At 51.9% G+C, this 27,741-nt stretch overlaps 1 protein-coding gene across 1 annotated transcript in view; it reads left to right on the top strand.

Annotated features, from left to right (window-relative positions):
- Positions 1-2,976: 2,976 nt before the first annotated feature.
- NKAIN1 (sodium/potassium transporting ATPase interacting 1) overlaps positions 2,977-27,741 on the top strand; it is a 41,938-nt gene continuing 17,173 nt past the window's right edge. The window contains exon 1 of the mRNA XM_058553491.1: positions 2,977-3,381. Coding sequence (XP_058409474.1) covers positions 3,328-3,381 — 54 coding nt within the window. The 5' untranslated portion in view covers positions 2,977-3,327. The remainder of the gene's footprint in view (positions 3,382-27,741) is intronic.

Below are 27,741 nucleotides of genomic sequence, written 5' to 3'. Positions count from 1 at the left end.
TGTTCTGAATCATCTCTGTCCTTTATTTCTAAATCCTGCTTCATTTTCCCCACAGTCTTTCCTTAGTCCAAGGCTTAGTCATCCTTCATGTTGACTACTAGAAGCCCCTCCTCATGTTATCCCCAGCACCTAACCCCCCAACTTCGTGCCAAAGATGTTTCTATCTGTTCCTACAATTAGACTGCTTCCCCTTAGAATGCTGGACTTCCAGGTGGTAAAGAGGGCACACGGTATGCTGGGACCCAAGGCCAGGAAGATCATTCACCTCCTATTTGCTGACTCCTGACATGGTCCAAGCCCTGTGCACTATAGAGATAATCTATGACACAGTCACTGTCCTCAGAGAGCTCACAGTCTATGGGCGGAAACAAACAAAATCAGACACGTACAGCAAATCCCAGTAAAAGCTATCATGGAGGTAGCGCAGACCACACGTGAGCCCAAAGGAGGGGCACCTCCCCCGGGTCGCAAGCGGGAAGGAAGTCCTCCAGGAGGAAGTGAGAGGTGAGCTGGGATTTGAAATTTGAATAGGAGTTTTCCAGGCTAAGAATTTGGAGATGCATTCTAGACAGAAAGAACATGTCAAACCATGGAAGTGAGAGATGGCATGGTGTGTGCGTGGACTCATTAGGGTAAGATTTGGACCAAGTGAAATGACTCAGGGGCAGAAGCTAGTTCTGCCAAGGTCAAACAGGCCATCCCTGGTCCCAGAGGACAGACTTAAGAGTGAGTCAGCCAGGCCTTGGGATAGGCATGATGTGAAACAGCCAAGAGCCCAGCAAGGGCTGGTCACAGCCCCAGTGGAATCCACTGTTATTATAAGGGTTAAATGAAATGTATGTCAAGTGCCTGGCTCAGAGTAAGCATTCAATAAATGGTAGCTATTGTTGTTATTATTATTGAATTGCATTGTTAGCATCACAGAGGGAACTGGCAGGGGCTCTATCTACAAGAGGCCCCAAAGAGGATCTGTTGGAGAGAAATGTTACGTCTGGGCCGACTCTTTGTGCTGCTGGTCCTTATTCTTTGGTGGGAAATGGACTCTGGAGAATCTGATGAAAGCTGTGGACCCTCTCCCCAGAAAACGGCCCATCTGCTCACATGAAGCTTTGCATATTATTTCAGGGACTTCACAGACTCCTGGAAGCCTGTCTAGTCATGGATGCTGGTTGGACACAGCTGTCACTCACCCAGCATGGCTGAGTGAGAAAAGCTCCCACTGTTATCTCAGCTTATTATTCCAAGGGGAAACCTCAGCACATGTAGTATCAACTCTATGAAATCAACTAGGAGTATCCTGCGTGTTTTTAAAATACCAGGTGACATGCTGAGGAAGGGGTGGATGAGGGAGACCAGTGAAGAGACCATCTCAGTAGGTGGGGGAGAAGACACGGCTGGCTGTAGGGGCATGCAACCTCTGCTGTTGCGCAGGGCCCTCCCTGTGCTTGGTTTAATGCTCTGCTGTGTCGTCAGCTTGAAATTCTTAATTTTTTCACAAGAAGCCTCAAGCCTAGGAGAAGATAGTAATGTACTTGACTGCCTCCTATGGCAGCCGAGTACAAGTGGCAGTGCTCGGACTGGAACCCACACTGTCTGGGTCCAAACCATGGGTCTTAATCTATATCATACTGCTTTCTGAGCCAAGAGGGTTAGTGAGAGCGGAAAGCAAGGGAAAGAATAAGAAACATTCTGTTCCTTCTACCAGAACACTCTTCTCCACTCCTCTGCCTCCCCTCCCCTTCCCTCTTATTGTCCTCTTGGTATCGCTGTCAGTTCCTCAAGGAGGCCTTTCCTGGTCTCCAAACCTGAATTATGTACCATTATTCTCTCTTTTACTCTTTGTTATCCTTTAAGGCACTCATCAGAATTTGTCATTATGTATTTATTTGTATGTTTTCTTGTTTTAATGACAGCCCCTCACTAGACTGTTCTCTCAGTGAAGGCAGACTGTGTCTGGTTCATCCTTGTTACCAACGGAGAGCCTGGCACATAGTAGGTATTTCATAGGTATGAGCTGAAAGGTACGTTTACAAAATGTAATGACAGGTCAGATGGGATAGGGAAGCCTGGAGAATGACCCAGGGATTCCCACCGGAGTGATGTTAATCGCCAAAATGAACATAGGAAGTTAGGGGTGGGGCAGGGATGATTAAATGGATTTGGGATGTGTTTGGGAGTTTGAGTGTTTTGGGGGGGTGGCCTGGAGAAGGCAGCCCTTTCTGACTCCCTCCCACTGCGGCCAGGGTTAGGGACTGGGCTGCAGCCCCTGGGCAGACCTCTGCCACATCACCTCCCCAGCATGCCCTTGGGAGCCCGTCTGTTCCCTGGACTGGGAGGCTCCAAGGGTTCTGGCACAATGCTAAAGGGCTCATTTCTGGATCCCGAGGCGCCCAGGGGTGTGTATGCAGTTGGGACTCAATACATGCCAGTAAAAGGAAAGAGGGGAGGAAGAAAATGTGGCCAGGCACTCAGAAGGGGGCCTGGGAGGAGGAGCAGACCTGGGAGTGGATAATAGAGGGCCAAGGTTGGAACCCCGAGGCCCTAGCGACAGAGTGGACAGAGGAGGGCTCTAGCACCCTCAGGAGGCCAGGCCAAGGGCTTAGTGCTTTAGTCACATAACTGCATTTCATCTTCGTGACAACACTGAAGCAGATATTATTATTCCTACTTTAAGAAAACTGAGGCCCAGAAAGGTGATGTGATTTGCCCAAGGTCACACAGCGAGTGAGCAGTGAAGCCTGGGTTTCACCCGGCGTTGTCAGCCCCCAAGCCCGCACTCTTCCCCCTTCACTTGCTGCCTCGCCCCCACTCTCCACTTGCCTACCCATTCTCCCCTCCCCTCCACTCCCGCGGCCGCCCCGCCCACCCCTCCTCTCCCCTCCGTCCCTCCCTCTCGGTGGCGGCGGCGGCGGCGGAGCCACGTGGTGGGGCCGGGAAGCCGCGGCCGCCGAGCGCCCGGGCGGCTGCCCCAGCTGGGCAGTGCTGCGCTGCGCTGCGCTGCGCCGCGCCGCGCCCCGTGGCTGCGCTCCCCGCTCCGCGCCCCCCGCCCGCCGCCCCGGGGCAGGAGGCGCGCCTGGCGGCCGGCGGGCCAGACAAAGGAGGCGCGGCGCGGCAGAGCCAGCGCGCGGGCCGACGACCATGGACTCGGAGCGCGGGCGGCCCGCCCCAGCCCTGAGGACCCGGCGCTCGCGGGCCCGGCCCTAGGCGCCCGTCCCCGCCGCCCGGGGCGCCCAGCGGGGAGGACGCGGAGCCCTCGCGGCGCGGAGGAGGCGGCGGCCGCCGAGCTAGAGGGGCGCGGCGGCGGACGGCCCGTGCGGCCCGGGAGCCATGGGCAAGTGCAGCGGGCGCTGCACGCTGGTCGCCTTCTGCTGCCTGCAGCTGGTGAGCGCCCGGCGGCCGGGGCGGGGTCCCGCGGCGTGCGGCTGGGGTTGTGTGTCTGTGTGTGTGTCTGGTGCGAGGGCTCGGGTTGGGGGTGGTCTGGAGTCACGGAGCGGACGGGTGGAGCCTGCTCCCGCTGGCCCGGCTGTCTCTTTGTGTGCGCTTCTCGCCCAGCGCTCCCGGTCCCTGAGTGCGTCCTGTGTGCGAGTCCCCGGGCCGCCCCGCGCTTCGGGCTCCACGCGTCTAGCCCGCACCGTGCGAGTGGCCTCCTGTTGGAGAGTGCGCTCTGGGACCGTGGCTCGCTGGGTCTGGGGGTGTGTCTGAGGCTGGTCTGCGGGTCCGTTGAGGTCCCTGCCGTGTGTTTTCCTCTAGATCGCTCGTTGGCAGGGGTCTCCACCCCTGTGAGTGTTTCTCACACAGTCTCTGCTCCCGTGTCTATCTCTCTCCGGGTTTCTCCTTGGTATGTCTCTAGCTCTCTGACCATTTCTGGTCCATGTTCTTCTGTGTGTGTTGGGATCTTAGACTCCAAGAGCCGTTCACTCCTCCTTTGTGCTGTTTCTGCCTCCCTTCACCCTCCTGACTGGGAGGGTCCGAGGATGGAGAGCCACCTCCCTGGAGAGGGTCACAAGGAGCTGCCAGGTCCTGGGCCAGCCTGACCAACCAGGTGCTGGACCACACTCCCTGCTTTGGCTCTGGCCATTATCAGTTCCACCAGAGCATCAGGGGTGGGGACGGGCAGACCAGCTCCTCTGCCTGGGCTGACACCATTGGGGGTGGGGTTACTTGGGTGCCCTGGAGAGGATGGGAGCATCTGGGGACACCATGCCTAACCCAAGCTTAGGGGAATTCAGGTTCTTGTCTCAGGGAGGCCGGTGGAGTGAATGTGGGGGCTGAAGGGGCTCTGCCCTTCAAGTCAGGCCCTGGCAGGTGAATTTGGGAGGGTGGTTAAGGAGAGGCCAGGGTCTCCTGCTTACCCTAGAGCTGAGGCCCAACAACTAGGGGGTTTGAAACTGTGCTTCTCCCCCAGGCAGAGGTGCATGAGGACCTCCATGGGCAGAACTCAGATCTGAGTGTGAGTTGGGGGAGCCTGAGCCTCACTGATGCCCCACTCCATGACCTGGGTCTCTGCTCTTGCCTGCATTCATTGCCCTCCTCCACCGCAGGTGTGTGGACCATGCAAAGTGAAGCTTTGAGTCTGGATGAACAGGCCTCCTCATTCATCTTCTCTCCTCTTAGGGACACCAGCCCCAAACTTGCCATCCACAGACCTGCCCTCTTGGGCAGTGCTAGAAGCAGCTCGGGCTGGAAGACTGTAGCCCTGTTCCCAGCTTCAGGATGCAGAGCAAGTGACTTCCCTTCACTGGGCCTCCTTGGTCTGCCTTTCTGTGAATTGCTCATCCTTGAGGGTTGCAGAGGGGATTAATTAAGATCAGGTAGAACGGAAACTCCAGAAGGGTAGAGATTATCTGTTTTGTTCCCTGCTAAATCCCCAGCAGCTGGAACAGTGCCTGGCACTCCATTAATATTTGTAAAATAAATGAATGAATCACTTACTTGGCAACTCCTGGCTCACACTAGAAACACCCTTCCTTATCTACTTTGAGGAACATAAAATGCCAAGAAATGCTAAAACTTTCAGAGGATTTTTTTTCTGTTTGTTAATTTTTTAGTTTTTTCTTTTTTTTTGAGGAAGATCAGCCCTGAGGTAACATCCATGCTAATCCTCCTCTTTTTGCTGAGTAAGACCGGCTCTGAGCTAACATCTATTGCCAATCTTCCTCCTTTTTTCCCCCCCAAAGCCCCAGTAGATAGTTGTATGTCATAATTGCACATCCTTCTAGTTGCTGTATGTGGGACGCGACCTCAGCATGGCCAGGGAAGCAGTGCGTCGGTGCACGCCCGGGATCCGAACCCGGGCCACCAGTAGCGGAGCGCCTGCACTTAACCGCTAAGCCACGGGGCCGGCCCTAATTTTTTAATTTTAAACTCAGTCTTTTTTATTAGAGCAGTAACATACACGTATTGTAAAAACGAATAAATCAATAAGTAATCAAACAGAGCAGAAGATAAAGGTAAGTTTCCTTTTCTCAACGCCCATCCCACACCCCACAGGTAAGCACTGTTAACCACGTGTCCCCTGGTCATTCTCTGTGGATGATAATAACAGCGGTTAGCTTTGGGGAGCACTTCCAAGTTGCGAGGTACCCCTGTAAGCACTTTTCCATGTATTAACTCATTTTCCTCATCATGACCCTATAAAGTAACTTGCTCAGAGTTCTAGAGTTAGGAGTCAGGCTTTGAAGCCGGGCAGCTGACCAGCATCCTCTGTTGCCTTCTTAATTATAAAATAAGTAGTTCTGGCCCTGATACGTCGGGGCTCCCTTGGGAGGTGCTTGCTGCTCCGTAGAGAGATGAAGGTGGTGGAGGTGGTCTCCCAGCCTCCCGCTCACCTGCCTCCATAGCTCTCCCTGGCTAAGCTAACCCACCCTTCCACCTGGAGGGTTTCACCAGCGCTCGGGGCTCTGCAGTTTGCCGCGACCTGGTGGGATTCTGATTCTCCTCCATCCAGACTGAGTGGCTCTGGGCAGCTTGTGAGGGTCACATGAGATAACTGGGGAGGTGCTCCCAGGAGGAGGAGCGACTTGAAAATCAGTCTCTTGGCTCTGTTGCTCTGTCTGGGCTGACGGCAGAGTGGGTGTCTTCAGTTCTTGCCAACTCTGAGGAGCCCCTGTGGCCTGTAATGTGCTCCCCCGTGCTGGAATTCACCAGCCTGACATCATCACAGGGAGAAGGGAGCCTCAGTTTTCTCATCCAGTGGGAAGAGGCAGAGAAGGAAGAGGATGTTAAATGTTTCTCAGCTGAAAACTTTAGAGGAGGAACTGTGTCATTCTTCCTTTTTGAATGGGGTTTGATCATGACAATAAAACAGGCCACTTCTAACCACTCTTCTGTAGTTGGGCTAGACTTGCTTTGGGTGAGGGAGTAGGGTGTGAGGGTGTACTGAAGGGTGGGAGAAGCAAGTGGGGGCTGTACCATTCAGGTGGACAAGGGTAGGGGAGTAGTTAAGGCTCTGGAGTTTGACAGGGTAGACCTGGGTTCGAGTCCTGGCTCTCACTTCCTAGCTGTGTGATCTTATGTGAGTCGCTTACCCTCTCTGAGCCACAGTTCTGTCATCTGTTAAATAGAGATAATATGAACAGTTCCCAATTCTTAGGGTTGTTGTGAGGATTAAATGCATATAATGAACTTAGCATTGTGCCAGGCACAGTGTGAGCATTTAATAAACTCTAGCTTTTTATTGTTATTATCTTAATAATGTGTACCGTGGGACTCTTCTCTGGAATTGTGGCCCAAACATATCCAGGTGCCCTCTGCACTCTTCCTTTGTGGGAAGTAGCAGGCAGCTGGGCACTGAGCTGAGAGGCAGGGGGCCTGGAATCAAGCCCAGCTCTGCCACTGACATCCTGTGATCTTGGGCAAGTCTTTTCCCCACTGCAAGCCTTGGTTTTCCCATCTGTAAAATGGGAAGAACCAAGAGCCTGGTGGCGTAGTGGTCAAGTTCACATGCTCCGCTCTGACGGCCCAGCATTCTCGGATTCGGATCTCAGGTGCAGATCTATACACCGCTCATCAAGCCATGCTGTGGTGGCGTCCCGCATACAAAATAGAGGAAGATTGGCACAGATGTTATCTTAGAGACAGTCTTCCTCAAGCAAAAAGAGGAAGATTGGCCAAAACAACACTAAGATACCACCTCACGCCCGTTAGAATGGCTATAATCACCAAGACAAAAAACAACAAATGTTGGAGAGGATATGGAGAAACAGGAACCCTCATACACAGCTGGTGGGAATGCAAACTGGTGCAGCCTCTATGGAAAACGGTAATGGAGATTCCTCAAAGACTTAAAAATAGAGATGCCCTATGACCCAGCCATCCCATTACTGGGAGTCTATCCAATGAACCTGAAATCAACAATCCAAAGAGGCTTATGCACCCCTGTGTTCACTGCAGCATTATTCACCATAGCCAAGAAGTGGAAGCAACCCAAGTGTCCCTCGACTGACGATTGGATAAAGAAAATGTGGTATATATATACAATGGAATACTACTCAGCCATAAAAAAAGACAAAATCATCCCATTTGCAACTACATGGATGGGCCTGGAACGTATTATGTTAAGTGAAATAAGCCAGAAAGAGAAAGACGAACACTGTATGATCTCACTCATATGTGGAATATAAACCAACACATGGACAGAGAAAACTGTACTGTGGTTACCAGGGGCAATGGGGGTGGGCACAAGGGGTGAAGGGAGTCATATATATGGTGATGGACAAACAAAAATGCACAACCCAAAATTTCACAATGTTAAAAACCATTAAAACCTCAATAAAAAAAAAAAGAGGAAGATTGGCAACAGATGTTAGCTCAGAGCCAATCTTCTTCACCAGAAAAAAAAAGGGGGGGTGGAGTGGGGGCAGAACCATCCTCCTGCATCTCTTGGGTCCTGCCAGTTCTGCTCACGTGGGACTCGGGGGGATGGTGTCTGGGCTGGCCTGGAGGTTTCAGTGCATCTCGATCTGGTTCCATTCTGTAGAACATCTTGGATCCCTTGCTTTCCCAGGTTCTACTTGGTGTATCATCTTTTTTTTTTTTTTTAAATATTCTATTTTTTATTGCCTTTTAGAACTAAGAGTAGTAATTTTTTTCTTATAATTTTATTTATTTATTTTTTTCCCCCAAAGCCCCAGTAGATAGTTGTATGTCATAGCTGCACATCCTTCTAGTTGCTGTATGTGGGACACGGCTTCAGCGTGGCCGGAGAAGCGGTGCGTTGGTGCGCACCCGGGATCCGAACCCCAGGCCGCCAGTAGCGGAGTTCACGCACTTAACCACTAAGCCACGGGGCCGGCCCTGGTGTATCATCTTGATGTTACTAATGCTATTCACTCCCTAATTTTTGTTTCCCTTTTCCTTCCCCTGTCGAAAGCCTGCCCTTCTTTCTTGGTCCACCTCCTTCCTGAAACCTCACAGGTGACTCTATTCTTCCTGTAAGAGGATGAACCGAGGGGCTTTACCCTAGGGCATTATCAGTTTCTTCATCATCATCATTATCACTCCCGTTTCTGGAGTCCTGTGCTAAGCACTTCATATGCATTACCTCATTTAACCAAATGAGCTTCCATATGTAAAGTGCTTGGCAAAGTGCCCAGTACATGTTAAAAGATGGATAAACATTAGCTGTTTTACTGTTTTATCCTTATTATTGTTACTCCACACCATGGGATAGATGTTTTTGTTATCCCCTTTGTTTTTTGGTGAGGAAGACTAGCCCTGAGCTAACACCTGTTGCCAATCCTCCTCCTTTTGGCTGAGGAAGATCAGCCCTGGGCTAACGTCCGTGCCCATCTTCCTCTACTTTATACATGGGACGTCTGCCACAGCGTGGCTTGATAAGCAGTGTGTAGGTCCGCGCCAGGGATCGAACCCGAGAACTCCGGACCACCGGAGCGTGGGAACTTAACCACTGGGCCACCGGGCTGGCCCTGTTATGCCCTTTTTCAGATGAGGAAATTGAGGCTCGGAGAGGGGATGAGCTTTGCCTGCTATCACTAAGCTAGTCAGTGACAGAACCAGGATGTAAGCACTCTCCTGCCTGGACAGAGCCACCCCCTCCCCCCTGTGCCACTCTGCTGCTCCGGTTTAAGGAATGTATGACCCCAGACAGGTCTGTTCATTGCTCTGAGCCTCAGTTTCCTCATCTGAAAGTGAAAATGATCCTACTTCAATGGGATCATGCACAGTGTCTGGGGTGTGAGCCCGAGAGCGCTCCCTAGTACATCCCTGCCGTGGTTCTTGTCCCAGCTCTGTGTGCCCTTGGACGCATGCATTCGCTCGTCTGGGCCCCAGTTTCTTCCTCTGTCAAAGAGAAAGAGTCATCCCCACCTTGCAGACTTGTATAAAAGGGCTTAGCCAGGTGCCCTGCATATAGTAAGTACTCAGAAAAACATTGGTTTCATTCTCTTCCCTCTGGAAAGCTCTTTGCCTTCTGGAAGGTGGTGGGTGAGGGGGAAATATGTAGCTTCCTGCTGAGCTGCGAGTAATGGTGTGAAACGTGGTCAACCTGATTGATGTCGTTATTAGCAATAGTGATGGTGAAGTCTGGAGGGAGATGGGCTCCTGCGGGGGCCTGCGCTCTGAAGCAGCTGTGTCTGCAAGCTCGTGGCTTCCTGGGGAGGGTCTGGCTCTGCTCTGGGTGCTTCAGGTCCTTGGGCCAGGCTTCCGAGCCAGAAGCATGAAATTGTCGTGACCACTGCCCCTTTTTGTTCCTTATACCCCATTGGACAGGGCAGGGGCTGGGCTGGTCAACTCCCTTTTGCAGATGGACAGACTGCGGCCAAACAGCCCTTAGACCCTTGTGAGGTGAGCAGAGCAAGGGGGAAGAAGGGGGCCTCCAGGGGGCCAGGGGCTGGCTCTGGTTCTGCTCCTTGGCAGGGGTGGGTGGGTGATTTTGAGATAAGCACCCGGTAAATGGCACCTGCTCTGAGATCTGGCACAGGGACTAGGAGCAGAACCTCTGGGGTCGGACAGACATTGCTGCCTTGCTTTGTGACTTCCAGAAAGTCCCTTCCCCTCTCTGAGCCTCTGCCTCTCTCCTGTAAAGTAGTCAGAACAACAGACTACTGTTGAACAGAACAGAACAACTACCCTATGGCAGTTTGGGGGATTCCGTGCTTGGCCCAGGGAAATGTTCCCTGTGGCTAGCTGTAATTTGCCTTGAGGCTTGAACAAGTCACCTCAGGCCCCATCTCCACCTGGATTAGAGATTTTAGTGATCAGAGTCATGCTCATAAACTCTTTAAGTGTTAATATCTTTATATGGAAAATGTATGGTTGGGTGGGAAATGATAATACCGACTTCCTATTTTTGGTGTCTGCTATGAGCCAGGCACTGTGCTAAGCACTGTATATACTTGTCCCTTGTCACCATCTGGCTTATCCATGGCCACATAAATAGTAGGGACAGAAGGAGGATTCAAACCGAGATCTAGGACTCCGTAGCTTCTACCTTGCCCCTGCCCCGCTGCTACCCCTGTAGGACTGTGAGGGTGCTGGATATGGAAGCAGATGGAAAATCTAAATCTTCCTCAGCCATCAGGGGTTGTTACTAGATGCAAGATCTTCTGAGCTGCTTGTTCAAATGCTCCCATCCCCCATCCACATTTCTACTCACCCCAAGGCCTGTGTTGAGTTTAAGGGAACTATGATGCAGGTTGAGAAAAAGTTGCCCAGGAAAGAAATTGACCTGTGTTGGACTTATCAGCCCTCATAACAACTCTGTGAGATAGGTATGGTTTTTATATCCATTTACCGATGGGCATACTGAGGCTCAGAAGAATTAAGTGACTTGTTACCAAGGAAACAGAAGATACAGTCTCAGCCTCAGATGAGTGATCAAGGGGAAAGGATTTGAGAACAACTGTCAGATCTGGACCAAGCGGCGATGGTCAGCTCTGATCACTGAAGTCTCTTCTCTCCTCTAGGTCAGGGAGGAGTGGGTGATGGGAGAGCTGCCTGAGACCAGAGATGTGGTTTTAAAAGCTAATTCCAGGCCATGGGGGGTTGAGCTGGCTTTGGTCTGGGGGAGCCCAGTCCCAGTGCCCTCAATCTCCCCGCTTGACCTGGAGAGAGAAAGGGATGGGGATTCAGAGACTGAGGGAGAGCCTCGGGCAGCTCTGCCAGCAAACACCGAGGTTTCAGAAGAGGTGCTACTGTGCTTGTAGGTTTCAGTGGGTAACCCTGGCCTCCCGGCTCCTGCCTCTCCAAGCAGCTGGGAATCCAGAGGGAGGGAAGTCGACTAGGAAGAGCTTGGGCTTTGGAGTCAGGCTGGAGTTTCAGTTCCATCTCTGCCTCTTTGTAGGTGGATGACCTTGGGCAAGACGCTTAACCTCTCTGAGCTTCTACCTGCACTTCTCTAAATCAGGATAATAATCATCTGCCTCAGAGAGTTGTCAGGAGGCTCCTTTGAGATAAGATATGCAGAGCAGGAGCTCACAAAGGGTTCACACTCTTGAATGCCCCAGAAATGAGGCCACAGGTTCTATGAATCTGAATACTATGGGCCAGGAAATGGGACATGTCCCCTTTACAACCCAAGGCCCAAGTTGGAGCAGAGGTTCTGCTAAATCTGTGTGGCCTTGGTCTTACTGTCCCTCAGTCTTCTCTTCTGTAAAGTGGGAATAATAATAGCACGCCCTCGTGGGACTATGTGAGGGTGGGTGCCTGAGATACTGTAGGAAGAGCTTGGCACAGAGTCTGGCCCTCACTCAGAGGGAATCAGAGAGGAAGGTTTGGCCCTCTGTGTGCCTGGCTGTAAAGGGAGAAGGTTGGACTCATCATCTCATGACCCTCCAGCTCTGAGTCATCAGTGTGCTCCATCCTTTCCCAGGTGGAGATCAGAGCTGCTCCACGTCAGCCTACCTGCTGCAGGCAGCAGAGACTGATGGGAGCATCAGGTTCTGAGGAGAGGAGATTCCTGCCTCCTATGGCCTGCCAAGGGCTTTACACCTGGGTGTCGGTTGTCAGGCACTCAGGTGACCTCTTCTTTCCTCTGTCTGTTTGAATGAGTGTCTGTACTGTCTGCATCCCAAATGTCCACATAGCATGTTTAGTTGTAAAATCAAGTTGCAGACCACAGAGAGTCAGAGCAGGAGGTTCTGACCCATCACTGACCCCCGGGCCACCGCAGGTGAGCTTTCTGAACTTCAGAAAGACTGTTGGGTCAGAGAGTATGAAGTGCCACCAGCTACCCCTACCCAGAGTTGCATTCAGCAAATATTTATGAAGCACCCACAAAGTATTGGGCACGGTTCTAGGTGCTGAGTCACCTTAGGGTACAAAATATGCTCTCGGCTGAAAGTCAGAAACCCAGGGTTCTGGTACTTCCTTGCTGTGCAACTTTGAGCTGGCCTTGCCCTTCTCTGGGCCTTATTTTCTCCAGTCTGTGAAACTAGGGGATGGAGGGGAGAGAGTGTTGAACTCCATCAGTGGTTTTCAAGCAGTCTACAGAGGCTCTGCAGTGGTGGACTGACAATCAGGTGATGAGTTCCCTGTCCCTGGCAGTGATTATGAATTTATATGTAGGTTGGATGACCACTTGGATGTGTAATGGATCTGATGATGATCTAGGTCCTTTGGAGCCACCAGATTCTGATTCTAGGTCCTGAGAGGACAGTGACAATAGTACAAAATGGTATCTATTATGAATAATGAAAACTGTGAATATTTTTCTGCTCTTACCAGGTCCCTTTGCCTTAAGCATACTCCTTCCCCCCCCCCCCCCCGCACCCCAAATCACAGAGCCCGGCTGAGCTCTTGGCACAGGAAATGGAGGAAATGGGAGTTTATAGGCACTTTACCCCTGTGCTGTTCCAGCTACCCCTTGCCCTAGAAGGGGAGGCAGCCCTGGGATTTTCAGGGTAGGGACAGTGCCTAAGCATCATTTTATTGGAGGAGGGGGTAGGTTTTGCAGCCCCAGCCTGAACCAGAGATGTGGGTTTTCAATTACACAATTAAATGCACAATTAGGCATAATTACCAGTGCTCAGAGCCCGAGACTGCTCATAATAGGCGTGTAATCTACTGCAGCCTCTGTTTATACTACTCAGCGCGCTCCCTAATGATGCCAGGATGCCTTCACACTGCACTGTTGCCATGGAGATGAGCCCGCCACCACGATGCAGGGCTGACAAATGGTGTTCTGGTCCTGGGCCCTTGGATTGTTTCTGAGCCCTCTGCAGCCGGCCCTGGAGTGGAGGGGCTGGCCAGGCGGGCCAGGAAGGCAGGTCAGCCCTCCCTGCCCTCTGACACACCCCGCTGGTTCGAGCCAGCCTTGGAGCCACCAGGGAGGACAGGAGTGGGGGAGCTTCAGCCCCCTAGAGTCCTCAAGCCTTGAGCAGGGTGGCCCAGGTCCTGTGAAAGGTCTTGTGAATATCCATTCAAGCCGAGGTCTGGACAGGGGGCCCTGCATCCAGCTGGCTCCCACATAGGCCTGGCTCTGCCATCAACTGGCTCTGTGACCTTGGACAAGTCCCTGCCCCTTCCTGGGGCTCTGTTTCCCCATATGTGAAATGGGCTGCAGGGTCTCTGCATGTGGTATAGTCTAATAGAGAAGATTTACTGAGCACTTACGACACGCTGCACCTACAGTTGTATCCGCTTCACCTGCAGTAGCTCATCTACCCTCACTCCACCCCTGTATGGCAGGCACAGTTATTATCCCTGTTTTACCATAGCCGAATCTGAGGCTGCGAGCGGTGACGTCAGGCAGTGGCAGAGCTGGGATGCAAACCCTGGTCCCCACGCTTAACCTCTGACATACGGCCTCACACGTGCCAGCTCATGTCACCCTCGCGGCAGCCCCAGAGGTGGACTGTTGTTATCCCGTTCCCTAGATGAGGGCTCTGAAGCTCAGAGCTGAAGTCACTTGCCCAAAGTCACACAGCAAGGCAGTGACAGAGCAGGTACTGGCTGGTGCCAAAAAGTCAGGATTCCAAACTTGGGCTTCTTAGTGGAAGTCATGAGGGAGTAATAAGATGTCCTTCCACAAGCACATACCAAGGTTCCCCTTTATCCCCACCTGGCCTGGCCCCAGCTGCTGAGGAGGCAGGGAGACCTGAGGTCCCTCAGACCCAGCACTTTGCTTTGACCTGAAAGAAATCTTGGTCTAGTTCTTCCTCCATCAACCCACCCCCACCTTGGTCCCTGGAAACAGAGCCTGTTTTTATGCTCATTTTTTCCCCTACATTTCTCTGTTATCCAGCAGGTTATTATGACACCTGCTATGTGCCAGCTCTTGCGGACCAGCTGGAATCAGACACAGTGGAGAAGCAAGACTGGGGCACAGAGGCTTCAGGGTCAGATGGGCCTGGATTCAAATCCTGCCACTTAATGCGTGATTTGGTGCAAGTTGCTTGACCCCTCTGTGCCTTAGTTTCTTCATCTGTAATGAAGATGTCAGGCTATACCTTGCAGGGTTGTTGACAATATTAGCGATAACAACTACCACTTACCAAATGCTTACTATATGCCAGGCGCTCGGCTAAGGCCGTTATATGCCCTGGGTGAACCTTCATAACATAGCCTGTCATTCTCATTTAACAGATGAGGCAACTGAGGCTCAAGAAACTCAAGTGCCTTGCCCAGGGCCTCACAGCCACTGAGTGGCAGAGCAGGCAGCTGAGTCCAGAGCCCATGCTCTTCCCCGCCAGGTGTCCTGCCAGCAGGGAGATGTGGGTGTTCCTCCTGCCACATCCCTGGAGCCCCCGGCTACTTGGCCAGTTCTTAGGAAATGAGGCATCTGGATGAAAGGGCAATTTGAGGGCGACAGGGCCCAGCTGGCACAGCCCAGGGTTCTGTCTAGCTGGATGCTTCCCCCATTGACATCCTAAGTCTGGGTTTTCTGAGAGGCCATTGTCAGATATTACCTTCACCCCCACACTATACAGCCGGGAAAACAGGATTTCCAAGACCACAATGCAAGTCAGTGGCGGAGTTGGGACAGGGACCCAAAGCCAATTTAGGACACTTCTTGTGACTTTCCTTTTGCCCCCCACCAGTCCTTTGGAGAAAGAAGTTTTGGGGCTGTGTTGTGTGTGTTGTGTGTTTGTATGTATGTCTTCACAACGGCACACAGCTGCATGCCCAAGCATTGGTGGGGCAGACGCTGGCACGTAGAGATTTGTGGATCAATAAACATCCCTTCTCGCTTCCTCCCTCTTCATTTATTCATGAACTCTGAACTCCTTGGCTCCAGAGAAACTGCCTGGAAGAAAGCAATTAGCACATAATTAGAACCACTTCTATTATCAACTCTCAGCGGGAGGGGAAGGGGGGCTGCTAGGGCGAGGGGGTAGCCCCGGGAGTTCCCTATGGCCCCAACTCCTGCTGCTGCCCATTCAGCTCAGCTCCCGCTCACCCCATGGAGCTCAGCCTCCCTGGAGTCCTGGGCACCGGTCCACCTTCAGCGGGGAGAGAGGACCTCGTCCCTGGAGGCATTCAAGTGTTTGATAAGGCTCGGGAGCAGAGCTTTCTGCCTTGCATACTAAGTTAAAGGAGATGATTTCCAAGTCCCTTCCATGCTGAGCTTCTTGGGCGCTCCCTGCCAGGGCCTGGGCCAGGCACCACAGGAAAACTAAGAAGCACAACATGGCTCCTGCTTTCTACAGAACATCCCTGTATCAGATTGTAGTGAATGAAGACTACAACGACAATAGGAAATGTAAATTACCCGGAGGAAGCAATTTACCAGGCCGGACTCCATTCACTGGCAGGTGATTAATAGTAATAATAACAGTACCAGCAGTCTGTTTGTGGAGTGTTTCTGACCCCAGAGCCACTGCGCTTCCCCACCAGGTGTCCCACCAGCAGAGAGAGGTCACCCAGGAGTGGGCTCTCCTCCCTCCTCCCTGAGGAACAGGAAGACAAGACGCAGGGAGGTGCCAGGCTCTGTGCTCACTTAAGGTTCGTTTCCTCGCTTCATCTCGCAGGAACCCCAGGAGGTAGATACTAGTATCTCCGATGTACAGGTGAGGAAACTGAGGCTCGGGAGGTGACACAGCCTGCCCGAGATAACATAGCGCTGGTGCGGGACTCAAACCCAGGCCTTTCCGATTCTGGAACCCTGGTGCTTTGTGCTCTGCCGGGTTTGAAGGTGTGGTTTGCTCCCTCCCGAGCCTCAAGTTGGGCTTGAAAAGCTGTTTGATGTGCCCTTCCGTGTCCGTCTCCTGGTGGAAGGTAATACATTGAACCCTCTTGTTCCTCTTTTTCACCATGGGCCGGTGAATAGAGTGGCAGAGCCCTGCCACTGAGCTCGGTCACCGCCCCCAGAACCAGCCTTGGCAGAGGAAAGTGAAGGCCTGGCAGGCGAGGGTCTCGGGCCTCTTGAGAGAGGGTCACCATGGATACAGGAGCCCAGGCTGTAACCAAGAGACAGCCCAACAGCCCTTAGGCTGTGGCAGGAGGGTGGGGCTTCATGATGGGGAGGGGAGGGAGCTGCCACCTGGGGCCCAAATGGACAGAGGGGATGATGGGCGGTCAGAGGAGGGACAGAGGGCTGTGGGGTCAGTGTGCTCCCTCATGGGAGTGGGGGTGGGTACCTGGGACAACCAGGCTTCCTTCTTCCCTTACCCTGTCCCACCTGAGGGGAGGTTGCCATGATAACCAGCTCCTCTTCACTGGCCCTCTGTAGGGTGCTGCCCCCTTTCTCCTAGGGACAGGTGGTCACCCTGGCAACAGGCCCTGTGCCCAGCAGGTCTCTGACTTCCCAGAGGCCCCTTCCCTCACATGTGAAGATAGATTGTTCTGCCGCCCACAGCAGCTCTGTCCAGCTGGAGGTGAGGGTCCACGTGGGGCCAACTTTCAGATATGGGCCTTTTACCAGCCCAGTACTTGTAACCAAGTGCACTCTGATTCTGCTGTCTGTCATTTACAGCCTGTCCATGCCTCCTCATTGCCTTCAGAAGGACGTCAGTCTTCAGCGTGCATCAGAATTGCGGGGCGGGGGGCGGGGGGGGGGTGGTTAATAATACAGATTTCTGGACCTTGCCCTGAGTTTCTGATTTAATAAATCTGAGATGGAGCCTGAGAATTTGCATTTCAAGTTACAAGGTGCTGCTGATGCTGCTGGTCGGAACCGCACACTGAGAATCACTGGCCTAGCCCGTGGGACGCTGGGCTGCCTGCCAACCCTGGCGCTCACCGCTTCCATGTCCCTGAGTGCGGGCCGCGTTGGTCTAAGCACACCAGCTGCACCTCACACCTCAGTGCCTTTGCGTTTGCTGTTCCTGCCTCTGGAAGTCCCTTCCCCTCTTTATCTCCTTAAGGCTAGCTAACCCATCATTTCCTCTTTGGCGCGTCTGTATTCCTGCACCCATCTTCCTCCGGGCTCTGGCAGCACCTTGCTTCCACTGCCTCCATTACAGCAGGCATCGCACTGTTGGAATCTGTTCCTATTTCCACATCGAATCTCTCTCCCTAGACCGTGAGCTGCCAGAGGCTCGGAGAGGTGCCTGAGCCGTCTGGAGCTCACAGCCTGGCCCTCAGAGGCCCTCAGTGATGTGTGATGCTTGCGTGAACCCCATGAGCAGATGGACAGCCCAGGTGAATAATCACAGAGCTTAGTTTACTCAGCCAATCAAGTATTCATTGGTGCTTACTCTGTGCCAGGCACTGTGCTAGGTGCTGGGGATTCAGTGGTGTAGGAGGCAAAGTCCCTGCCCGTGTGGGCTCAGATGCTATCGGTGATTGTGTTGGGCTGTGGCCACTGCTCTGCAGGAGAAGATGGTGAAGGATCCGGATGTTACATAGAGAACTTCTTAGAGATGGTGGTCAGTGTGGAGTTGAGCAGTCTGCAAACAAGGCATGAACCCTTTCACAGACCTTGGTGCATTTACTCCTCATGACACCCCTACCAGGCAGAAACCGTTGTCCCTGTTTTACAGCTGAGCAAATGGGACCCGAGAGGGGAATTCACTGGGCCACAGTCACAGCGCACACATGGCAGAGCTGAAGTTTGTCTGGATTTCCTGATGCTAAATCCCAAGCTCACTCCATCCCACTGGGCTTCCCCCGAGTCCAGGGACCTATGTGGCCTGAGACTCTCCCTTGGGAACGTGTCCTCAGTGAGGATTTATCCTTGTGCTCACAACAGACCCCAGAGTCCCCTGTCCAGTCAGCCCCAAGCTCACTTTCAGGATCTGCCAGGGCTTCTCCGGAGGAAGCCTGTGCAGCTCTGTGTGCTGCAGGGACAGACAAAGCCTGGCTGCTGGCCGGGGGGGCCAGGTGTGGATGTGTCCGAGGGTGTCCAGACCTGTGTCTGAGGCCCCTGCACAGAAGGGAGCCAGAAGTGGGAGTGCTAGCTGGGGCTGGAAGATGCTACTGTCTTCTAGCACAGAACTCTAAGGAGTCACAGAAATTTAAATTTACAGCCTGGCCTTCCAGACTAGTATGTCCAGGTAGGAAGACAGAACATATTTTATTTAAGAGTTTGTTAGCTTGGGGAAGGAAAAAAAAGGCCCAGCCCAGTTGTGTAGTGGTTGGGTTTGCGTGCTCTGCTTCCGCGGCCCAGCGTTTGCTGGTTCGGATCCTGGGCGCGGACCTATGCACCGCTCATCCAGCCATGCTGAGGCAGCGTCCCACATAGAAGAACTAAAAAAAGGGCCTACAACTAGGATATACAACTATGTGCTGGGGCTTTGGGGAGAAAGAGAAAAAAGAGTTTGTTAGCTTGGTTTGTAACTTAAATATTTAGACACATGGTGCTTTCTTGGTATTCTTGCTTTGGTCCTGAAGGCCCCCAAATGTCAGAGAAGGGTCTAGACTTGGCGGTGGGGTGCAGACAGAGGCTCCCAGGTGCCTAATCTGCCTCGGGTGATGCCAGCTGCTCCAGCCTGTCACCGCCTGTCTGCTGGTCAGCAGACCCATAAGCCATCTGAGCAGGCTGCTGTCCCCAAGCTGCCACTAGCTGTCATTCCCAAGACAGGCCACCAGGGACACAGGGATCCTCCACTGAAGTGAGGCTGTCTGGGGCCCAGCCTGGGACTCAGCCATGGTTGTGGTTGTCGGCTGTGACAGGCTGGGCTGGCTGGCGCCCTGGGCCTGATGGGACAGGATAGGGTGTGGGGGCGCAGTTTATCAAGGTCTGCTGTGGCCAGATGCTTGACGGACATGATCAACTCGCACCTCCCAGCTGCACAGGTGATGGTGACACCCTGTTTCTGCTGCTCCCTAGGAGTGTGAGCGCAGGCAAGTTGCTCAGCATCTGTAAAGTAGAGATAATGGTACCTGCCTCCTAGGGCTACTGAGCAAATTCGGTGCGAGAATCTGTGACAAGCACTCAGCTTGGCTCCTGGCGCTTAGTCAGTGGTTAGGAAGTGGTAGCCCTGTCATCGCAGCTAATAGGAATCATGATCAGGCTCTTGGAGGGTGGCGTGTCTGTGAGGCACATGGTCATGACTGTTTGCTAAATGGAGAGCTCCTAGGCAGAGAATCCTGGAATGTGGAAGCCAGGAGGGTCCCCAGAGAACATCCCTCCAACCCTTTGTACAGATGAGGACACAGGCCAGGGAGGCAGTGGAGCCTGTTGGGTCCAATCCTGTCTCTTTTCCTCGCTGCCCCAGCAGAGGATGGGGAGCCTGGCCTCGGGGCCCTGCGTGGACTGTTCCAGGAAGCGGGCAGACGCCATTTCTGGGAAGGATCACAGCTGGGTGTGTGACTGCAGACAAAAATACCTTGAACAAAAATAAGCTCCCACAGGTGGGTGGAAGCGGTCGGCTCCTCTCCTCGGTTCTGGGCAGCCGTGGGCAAGAGCCTGCAGCTACAGCGTCCCCGTGGTCTCAACGTTTCTGGGCAGGAAACGTCGTTTCTGGGCAGGAGTTGGTAGGGAGCAGCGAAGGTGCCCGTCAGTCCAGGAGGTGCCACTATATAAGTCGCAATGCCACCGACAGTCCCAGGAGAGGGGGCTCGAACCCCACTCTGACACCTGGTGACCTCCAGAAAGTCCTCACTCTCCTCTGGAAAATGGGGACGCTGCTGCCCAGCAGGATAGTAAGTCTGGTACTCACGGACTGCGGCCAGAGGACCGGGTTCAAATCTTGATCAGCTGTGTGACCTGAGGCAAGTTACTTCTCTTCTTTATGCTTCCGTTGTCCCAAGTGCAAAGCGAAGATGATCTCAGTCTACCCGGCACGTTTCTGTGAGGGTTAAATGAATCAAAGCTCGCTCAACAGTCAAGAGATGCTCAGCATATAGTGAGTCTTAGCTATTATGTCTTAGTGTCATTCTGGGGATAAAATGAAATGCCACCTGTCAAGTGCTGTGCTCAGCGTATGCACATAGTAGGCACTTAAGAAGCATGCCTTCCCTTTCCTTCCTCCTGTGAACCAGGCCCGGAGATTAGGTGGGGCCCAGTCCTCAGGCGGGCCTCTCCCTCCACCCTTGCTTCCACGCACAGACAGCGCACCTCTTTCTCCAGCAGGTTCTCCCAGCAGCCTTCTGGCCCAGGGCCAGGAAATGATTGCAAGAGGCCGCTCCACTCGGCTCCTCAGCTCCTCTGCCCTCCCTTTCAATCTTCCCAGCCAGCCCGGGGGATGGGGCACGGGGAGGTGAGGAGGAGGAAGTCTCCTGGGGGCTGCAAGTATCTGGTTAAGAGCTGGGCTATGGGGTCCCCACCCCTGGGTTGCCACAGCTCTGCCCCCTCTCCAGCTCTGAGATCTCAGGCAGCGCTCCCCTCCGTAGAACAGGGGCGGTGACCCATCCCTCCCTCAGGGTTGTGAGGGCTAAATGAATCGGCGCACGCAAAGCTCTTGGCACAAAGCCTGGCACAGAGTAAGTGCACACAGAATATTAGCTGTCATTATTAATACTAGGGTTACAGTTCAGAGCCAGGCATTTTGAAGAGAAACTCCTCAGCCCAGTCACCCAGGGGGAGGGGGGCACCCCCTCAGGGGCCTGGGCTGGGCCCTGCGCAGGGCCTCTCCCGCAGTCCCTTCTCACCGCCCCGGCTCTCACAGGCCCCAGATGACCTCTCCCTTGCCTTCTCTTGGATCAGACCATAACAGAGCACTGGGGGGTGCAGTCCCCTGGAACTGGTAGATTACCAAGAAAGGAAGAGGGAGACAAGATGAGGGAGCGACACGCCTTCCATTCTTTTGTGCCACAGGTGAATCAGGGCAGGAGACCTGCACAGATGACAGACCTTTACCACGTGGGAGAGTCAGGGCAGTGCAGAGGGAGGGATCCCGGGCTGGCAGGCCCCCCTTCACCTCTGAGCTCAGTGTCTTCATCTGTCCAATGGGGCTAATGACCCCACATCACAGGGTGGTGGCATAAATCGCAGTCTGAGCTGGGAAGGGCTGACCAGATGTTGGTGGCTGCCGTGATTCTCCACTGAAGAAGAAGCAGGGAAGCTGGGAGCCGAGCCAAGGCTGGAGCATAACGGAAGGGGGATCCTGAAGCCCAGGGGGAGGGGCTCCTGACGCCCTCACTGTTGCTAGGCAGACTTCCCACCACCCTTTAGTTGGGAGGGGAAGTCAGAAGTGGTTGCTGTTGCCATAGCAGTGAGGCTGGGTTTCATCAGTATTTTCTTCCTGGGAGCATCAGTCCAGGAGGTGCCACTAAATAAGTCAGGGAATTGGATTTTTTTCCTCCTTCCATCAGGTCACAGGAAAAGTGGCTCAGCCCCGAGAAATGTCTTCCCAACTCCTTCCAGATGTTGACTGGGAGCACTTGACCCCTGCACTTGGTGCCCGATACCTGCAGAATGATGCTTGACCCAAGGGGGCACTCAGAGGTCTTGGTGCCCACTCCAGCCCCAAGCTGCTTTCCTGCTCAGCCACATTTGCATCAGGCCACAGGACACAATAGCCGTTCCAGCCCTCTTTCTGGTGCCCTGCTCCCTCTCATTACCCCTGCTCTAGCCACAGGGGTCTTTTCTGGATCCTTCTACTTGCCAAGCTCCCTCCCAGCACAGGACCTTTGCACATGCTCTTCCCTCTGCCTGAACTTTCTTTTTTTTTTTTTTTTTTAATAATTTTATTTATTTATTTATTTATTTATTTATTTTTCCCCCAAAGCCCCAGTAGATAGTTGTATGTTGTAGTTGCACATCCTTCTAGTTGCTGTATGTGGGACTCGGCCTCAGCATGGTGGGAGAAGCCGTGCGTCGGTGTGCGCCCGGGATCCGAACCCGGGCCGCCAGCAGCGGAGCGCGCGCACTTAACCGCTAAGCCACGGGGCCGGCCCTGCCTGAACTTTCTTCCCTGTCCTCCTTACCTTGCTAAGGCCTCTTCCATCGGATCACTTCCTGCAGGAAGTCTTCCTTGACCACTTCCATCAGAGCTCTCATTCTTGGCTCTCTCCTTCTGAGCACTTAGCAGAACAGCAATTTTTCTGTGTGTGCATGTATGTGGTATCCTCTCCCGCCACCCAATGTAAGCTCCATTAGGGCAAGAGCTGTGTCTGGGCTTTTTTGTTCTTCCTTTTTATTTTTGAGATATAATTCACATACTATAAAATTCACCATTTTAAAGTATACGATTCAGTGGTTTTTAATATGTTCACAAATTTATGCAACCATAACCACTAACTCCAGAACATTTTCATCACCCCAAAAAGAGACCTCAAACCCATTAGCAGTCACTCCCCATTCCCCTGTCCCACTAGCCCTTGGCTACACTTATCTCCTTACTGTCTCTCTGGATCTGCCTATTCTGGACACTTCATATAAGTGGAATCATACAATATATGGCCCTTTGTGACTGGCTTGTTTCACTTAGCATAATGTTTTTAAAGTTCATGCATGTTGTAGCATGTGTCAGTACTTCATTTCTTTTTATGGCTTAGTAGTATTCCGTTGTATGGCTGTACCACGTTTTTTTATCCATTCATCAGTTGATGGACATTTGGGTTGTTTCCACTTTTTGGCTGCTGTAAAAAATGCTGCTATGAACATTCCTGTACAAGTTTTGTGTGAACTTTGTTTCCAATTGTCAGGTATATACCTAGGAATGGAATTGCTGGGCCACATGATAACTGTGTTTAATTTTTTGAGGAACTAGCCTATTTTGAACAGTGGCTGCACCATTTTACATTCCCACCAGCAATGCATGAGAGTTCCAGTTTCTCCACATCCTCGCCTACACTTGTTATTGTGTCTTTTTTATTGTAGCTTTCCTGTGGGTGTAAATTGGTATCTCATTGTGGTTTTGGTTTGCATTTCCCTAATGACTAATGATGCTGAGCACCTTTTCTTGTGGTTATTGGCCACTCGTGTATCTTCTTTGGAGAAATTTCTATTCAAATCCTTTGCCCATTTTTTAATTGTGTTATTTATCATTTTATTGTTGGATGGTGAGAGTTTTTTGTATATTCTGGATTCTAGACCCTTATCACATCTCTAATTTGCAAATATTTCCTCCTATTCTGCGGGTTGACTTTTCACTTTCTTGATAGTATCCTTTGATGTTCAAAAGTTTTTGACGATGTCCAGTTTACCTACTTTTTCTTTGGCTACTTGTACTTTTGGTGTCATATCTAAGAACCATTGCCTATTCCAAAGTCACTCAGATTTACACCTATGGTTCCTTCTAAGAGTTGTATAGTTTTAGCCTTACATTTAGGTCTGTGGTCCATTTTGAGTTAGTTTTTGTATATGGTGTGAGGTAGGAGTCCAACTTCATTCTTTTGCATATGGATATGTAATTGTCCCATCACCATTTGTTGAAAAGACTATGCTTTCTCCATGGAATGGTCTTGGCACCCTTGTTGAAAGTCAACTGAGGGCCGGCCCCGTGGCTTGGCAGTTAGGTGTGCGTGCTCCGCTGCTGGCAGCCCGGGTTCGGATCCCGGGCACGCACCGAGGCACCGCTTCTCCGGTCATGCTGAGGCTGCGTCCCACATACAGCAACTAGAAGGATGTGCAGCTATGACATACAACTATCTACTGGGGCTTTGGGGGAAAAATAAATAAAATTACAAACCTTTAAAAATATATATATATATATATATATATTTAAAAAAAGAAAGAAAGAAAGAAAGAAAGTCAATTGACCATCAATACATGGGTTTGTTTTGGGACTCTCAATTCTATTCCACTGGTCTCTAAGTCTAACTTTATGTTAGTACTAAACTTTCTTGATTACTGTAGTGTGTTGGTAAGTTTTGAAGTCAAGAAGTGTAAGTCCTCCAACTTTGTTCTTTTTCAAGATTATTTTGGTTATTCTGGGTCCTTTGCATTTCCGTATGAATTTTAGGACCAGCTTATCCATTTCTGCAAAAAAAGATAGTTGGAATTTTGATAGAGAATGCATCGAATCTGTAGATCAATTTGGAAGTATTGCAATCTTAACAATATTAAGTCTTCCAATCCAGGAACACTGAGTGTCTTTCCATTTATTTAGGCCTTCTTTTACTTCTTTCAACAATAATTTGTAGTTTTCAATGTATAAGTCTTGCACCTCCTTCGTTAAATTTGTCCTAAGTACTTTATTCTTTTTGATAGTATTGTAAATGGAATTGTTTTCTTAATTCAAGTTTAGATTGTTCATTGCTAGTGTATAGAAATTCAACTGATTTTTGGATATTGCAACCTTGCTGATCTAACCGAGTAGCTCTAAGTTTTTCGTGGATTCTTTAGGGCTTTGTATATACAAGATCATGTCATCTGCAAATAGAGATAGTTTTACTTCTTCCTTTCCAATTCAGATGCCTCTGATTTCTTTTTCTTGCCTAATTGTCCTGGCTAGAACCTCCAGTACGGTGTTGAATAGAAGTGAGGAGAGCGGACATCCTTACCGTGTTCCCGATCTTCCCTATTAAGTATGATGTTAGCGGTGGAGTTTTCATAGATGCCTTTTATCAGGACGAGGAAATTCCCTTCTGTTCCCATTGTGTTGAGTAAGGGGCGTGTCTGTTTTTGCTTCTGCTCACTGTATCTCCAATGTCTAGCGTTGTGACTGACCTTCAATAAAGATTCATTGGTTGAACAAATGAGGTGAGAGTGAAGAGGTCTAGTAGTGGCCTGTAGACCCCAGACTTCTCAAGACCGTTCCTACAGTGACTCTGGCTTTCATGTCCCAGACCTCAGGCCTGCACCCTTTCTTCTCACTCACTCCTCTCAGCTTTACCCTGGCCTGACCCGCAGACACGGGTTCTAGTGTAAATTAGCCCCACTTCAGATGAGGAAACAGCCTCAGCCGTCCTGAGTGCCTCACCAGCTGTGTGGCCTGTGGGTAAGCGGTGGAGGCAGGATTTGCACCCAGTCTGGCTGGCTTCTCAGACTGCGGTTCCTGTCCCTGCCAGGTGCGGTAGGGGGAGGATAAAGATATCTCTGCAGAGCATCAATTCTGTCCTGATTTGGGGGGAAATGAACTAAGGAGGAGGCCCTATTTCAGAGTAGAATGTTGGCTGCGTCTTCTTGTAAGATAAAACAGACTTCCAGGAGATTCCTCTTTTGCAGCAGACTCCCAGGAGGTCGACTCTGCTGTTGGGGATGCTCAGGTGGGAAGGAGGTGGGGCCTAGACTTTGCTGTGCTGCTTCTCTTGACCAAGTTGGAACAGGAAGTGCGAGCCCTGGGGGTCTCCTCTGTGAGGGGAGAGCTTGATGGTTCCCAGATGTCAGCTGTCCCACCTGCCAACCTGGGTGGCAAGAAGAGTAGGGGTTACAGGTCCCGTTTTACAGATGAGGAAACTGAGGCCTTAAAAGGACAAATGGTTTGCCCACGTTCTCAGCATCATTTTCTGAGTCAGACAGGACATCCTAGACCCACACCAGAGTCCAGAAAGGAAAAGCCAGGGTCGGGAGGAGGCACTGAAAGTGGGGAGGTTTCTGTGTGGAGGCGTCTTGTCTGGTGTCTTTGGAGCACCTCTGCCACAGGTGAGGGCTGACCACTCGCAGGCTGGCTCAGCCAGGCTGGCATGGAGGGAGCACCACGTCAGCTTCAAGGGAGCTTTTGAGGGATACCTGCGGCCCGGCCAACAGCGCACTTCGCCTGGAGGTTTCCAGGGGTGCTGTGAGGCAGGCAGGCCGCGCTGCTTGAGGAGATACCAGAAGGGCTGCGGGAAGGACTCTCTGTTTTGTCTTATTAGCAAGGGAGAAAGGCCTCCAGAAAGAATGAAGGAAACCTTCACCGAAGGAGGCCGGGAATGAGAAAGCTTCAGCGGAGGCAGAGCCAGATCAGAAGACAAGTCTCAGGGCCGGCCCTGTGGCGTAGCAGCTAAGTGCACGCGCTCTGCTGCTGGCGGCCCAGGTTCGGATCCTGGGCGTGCACCGACGCACCGCTTGTCAGGCCGTGCTGAGGCGGCAGCCCACATAAAGTGGAGGAAGATCGGCACAGATGTTAGCTCAGGGCCGGTCTTCCTCAGCAGAAAGAGGAGGATTAGCATGGGTGTTAGCTCAGGGCTGATCTTCCTCACAAAAAACAAAACAAAACAAAAAGAACACAAGTCACAAGTCTCTAGAAGCAGGGGGTGGAGAGTGGGGCGGGGGTGGAAGGATGGGACTCAGAGGAGACGGAAAATGGCATTTGTTGCTTTGCGTCCTTTGATGTCAACTCTGAAAGGTAGGTTTTATTCTCCTCCTGTTTATAGATGAGGAAACAGAAGCTTAGGGAGGTTTAGACCCTTGCTGGAAGTCACACGGCTCCTGAATGACGGATTTGAACAGAAGACATCTCAGTGTCCTCGGTGGCTCTGGTGGACCTGCCGGGAGGGTCGCCGGTTTCAGCAGTGAGAGAGTCAGGCCGTGGTGGGGATGCTGTGGGCCCAGAAGCCGTTCGTGGACCAGAAAAGCTAATGGAGAAACAGGGTCGGGGAGGGTGGCAGGCTTTGGAGCCCACAGGTCTGTGTTTGCATCCTACGCTGTGACCTGGGGTCTGTTACTTCACTCCCTGGGCCTCAGTTTCCACATATGGAAAATGGTGCCTCCCCAGAGTTGAGAGGAGTAAATGAAAAGGACCTAAAACAGCATGTACAGGGCGGGCTCAAGTCCCCGGAGGGAAGTCCTCTCTCCCCTGGGCCCACGCAGCACTGACACTCGATGTCAGTCGTCTGCGCCCCAGCGCAGGCCTGGTGCAGAGTCAGGGCCCACGAACGCTTGGGGGGCGAATGAGAAGAACAGAGTGGAGCATGGGGCCAGCTGGGCTGGGCAGCTGCTGGATGGGTGGGGTGGGCGGGGGAAAGCGCTACCTGTACTCAAAGGGGCCTGTGCACAGGGCAACTGTGGTCTCTTCTGCTTCAGAACATGAGCCCTCTGAGCCTATGGGGGACCCAGGCCCAGAGTCTTCACTATAGGTAACAATCATCACAGCTAACATGGCTTTACTTGTGGCTACAAGCCAGGCAGTGTTCTGAACATTTTACACCTATTCCCTCATTTAGGCCTCACGACCACTCCATGAGATAGGTGCTGTTATCATCATCCCCATTTTACAGAGGGAGCAGTTAAAGCACAGAGAGGTTAAGTGACTTGCTGAAGGTCACACAGCTAATAAGTGTGAAAGGTAGGATTCAACCCACACAGTCTAGCTCCTAGGCCACGCTTTTAACCACTGCACTGTATAGCTTCTCTGGGAACAAACGCAAGAATCTGACCTTGGTATGAAGCCAAGGACTTAATAATTATCCTAATAATGACAGATGTGGGTACAGCACTTTATAATTTAAAAAACGCATTATAGTCTATAAATTACTTTCACGGTAGTGATCTTATTAGATCCTCCAATTTCTCTGTGAAGAAGACAGGACATAATTCTCCCCTTTTTGCCAGTGAGAAATGAAGAGCCAGAGAGGGAAAGTGACTTGTCC

The sequence above is a fragment of the Diceros bicornis genome, chromosome 13, assembly GCF_020826845.1.
Source record: "Diceros bicornis minor isolate mBicDic1 chromosome 13, mDicBic1.mat.cur, whole genome shotgun sequence".
NCBI classification, from domain to species: Eukaryota; Metazoa; Chordata; class Mammalia; order Perissodactyla; family Rhinocerotidae; genus Diceros; species Diceros bicornis.
Note: the sequence above shows the minus strand (reverse complement) of the source record. Positions and strands in the feature narration are given on the sequence as shown.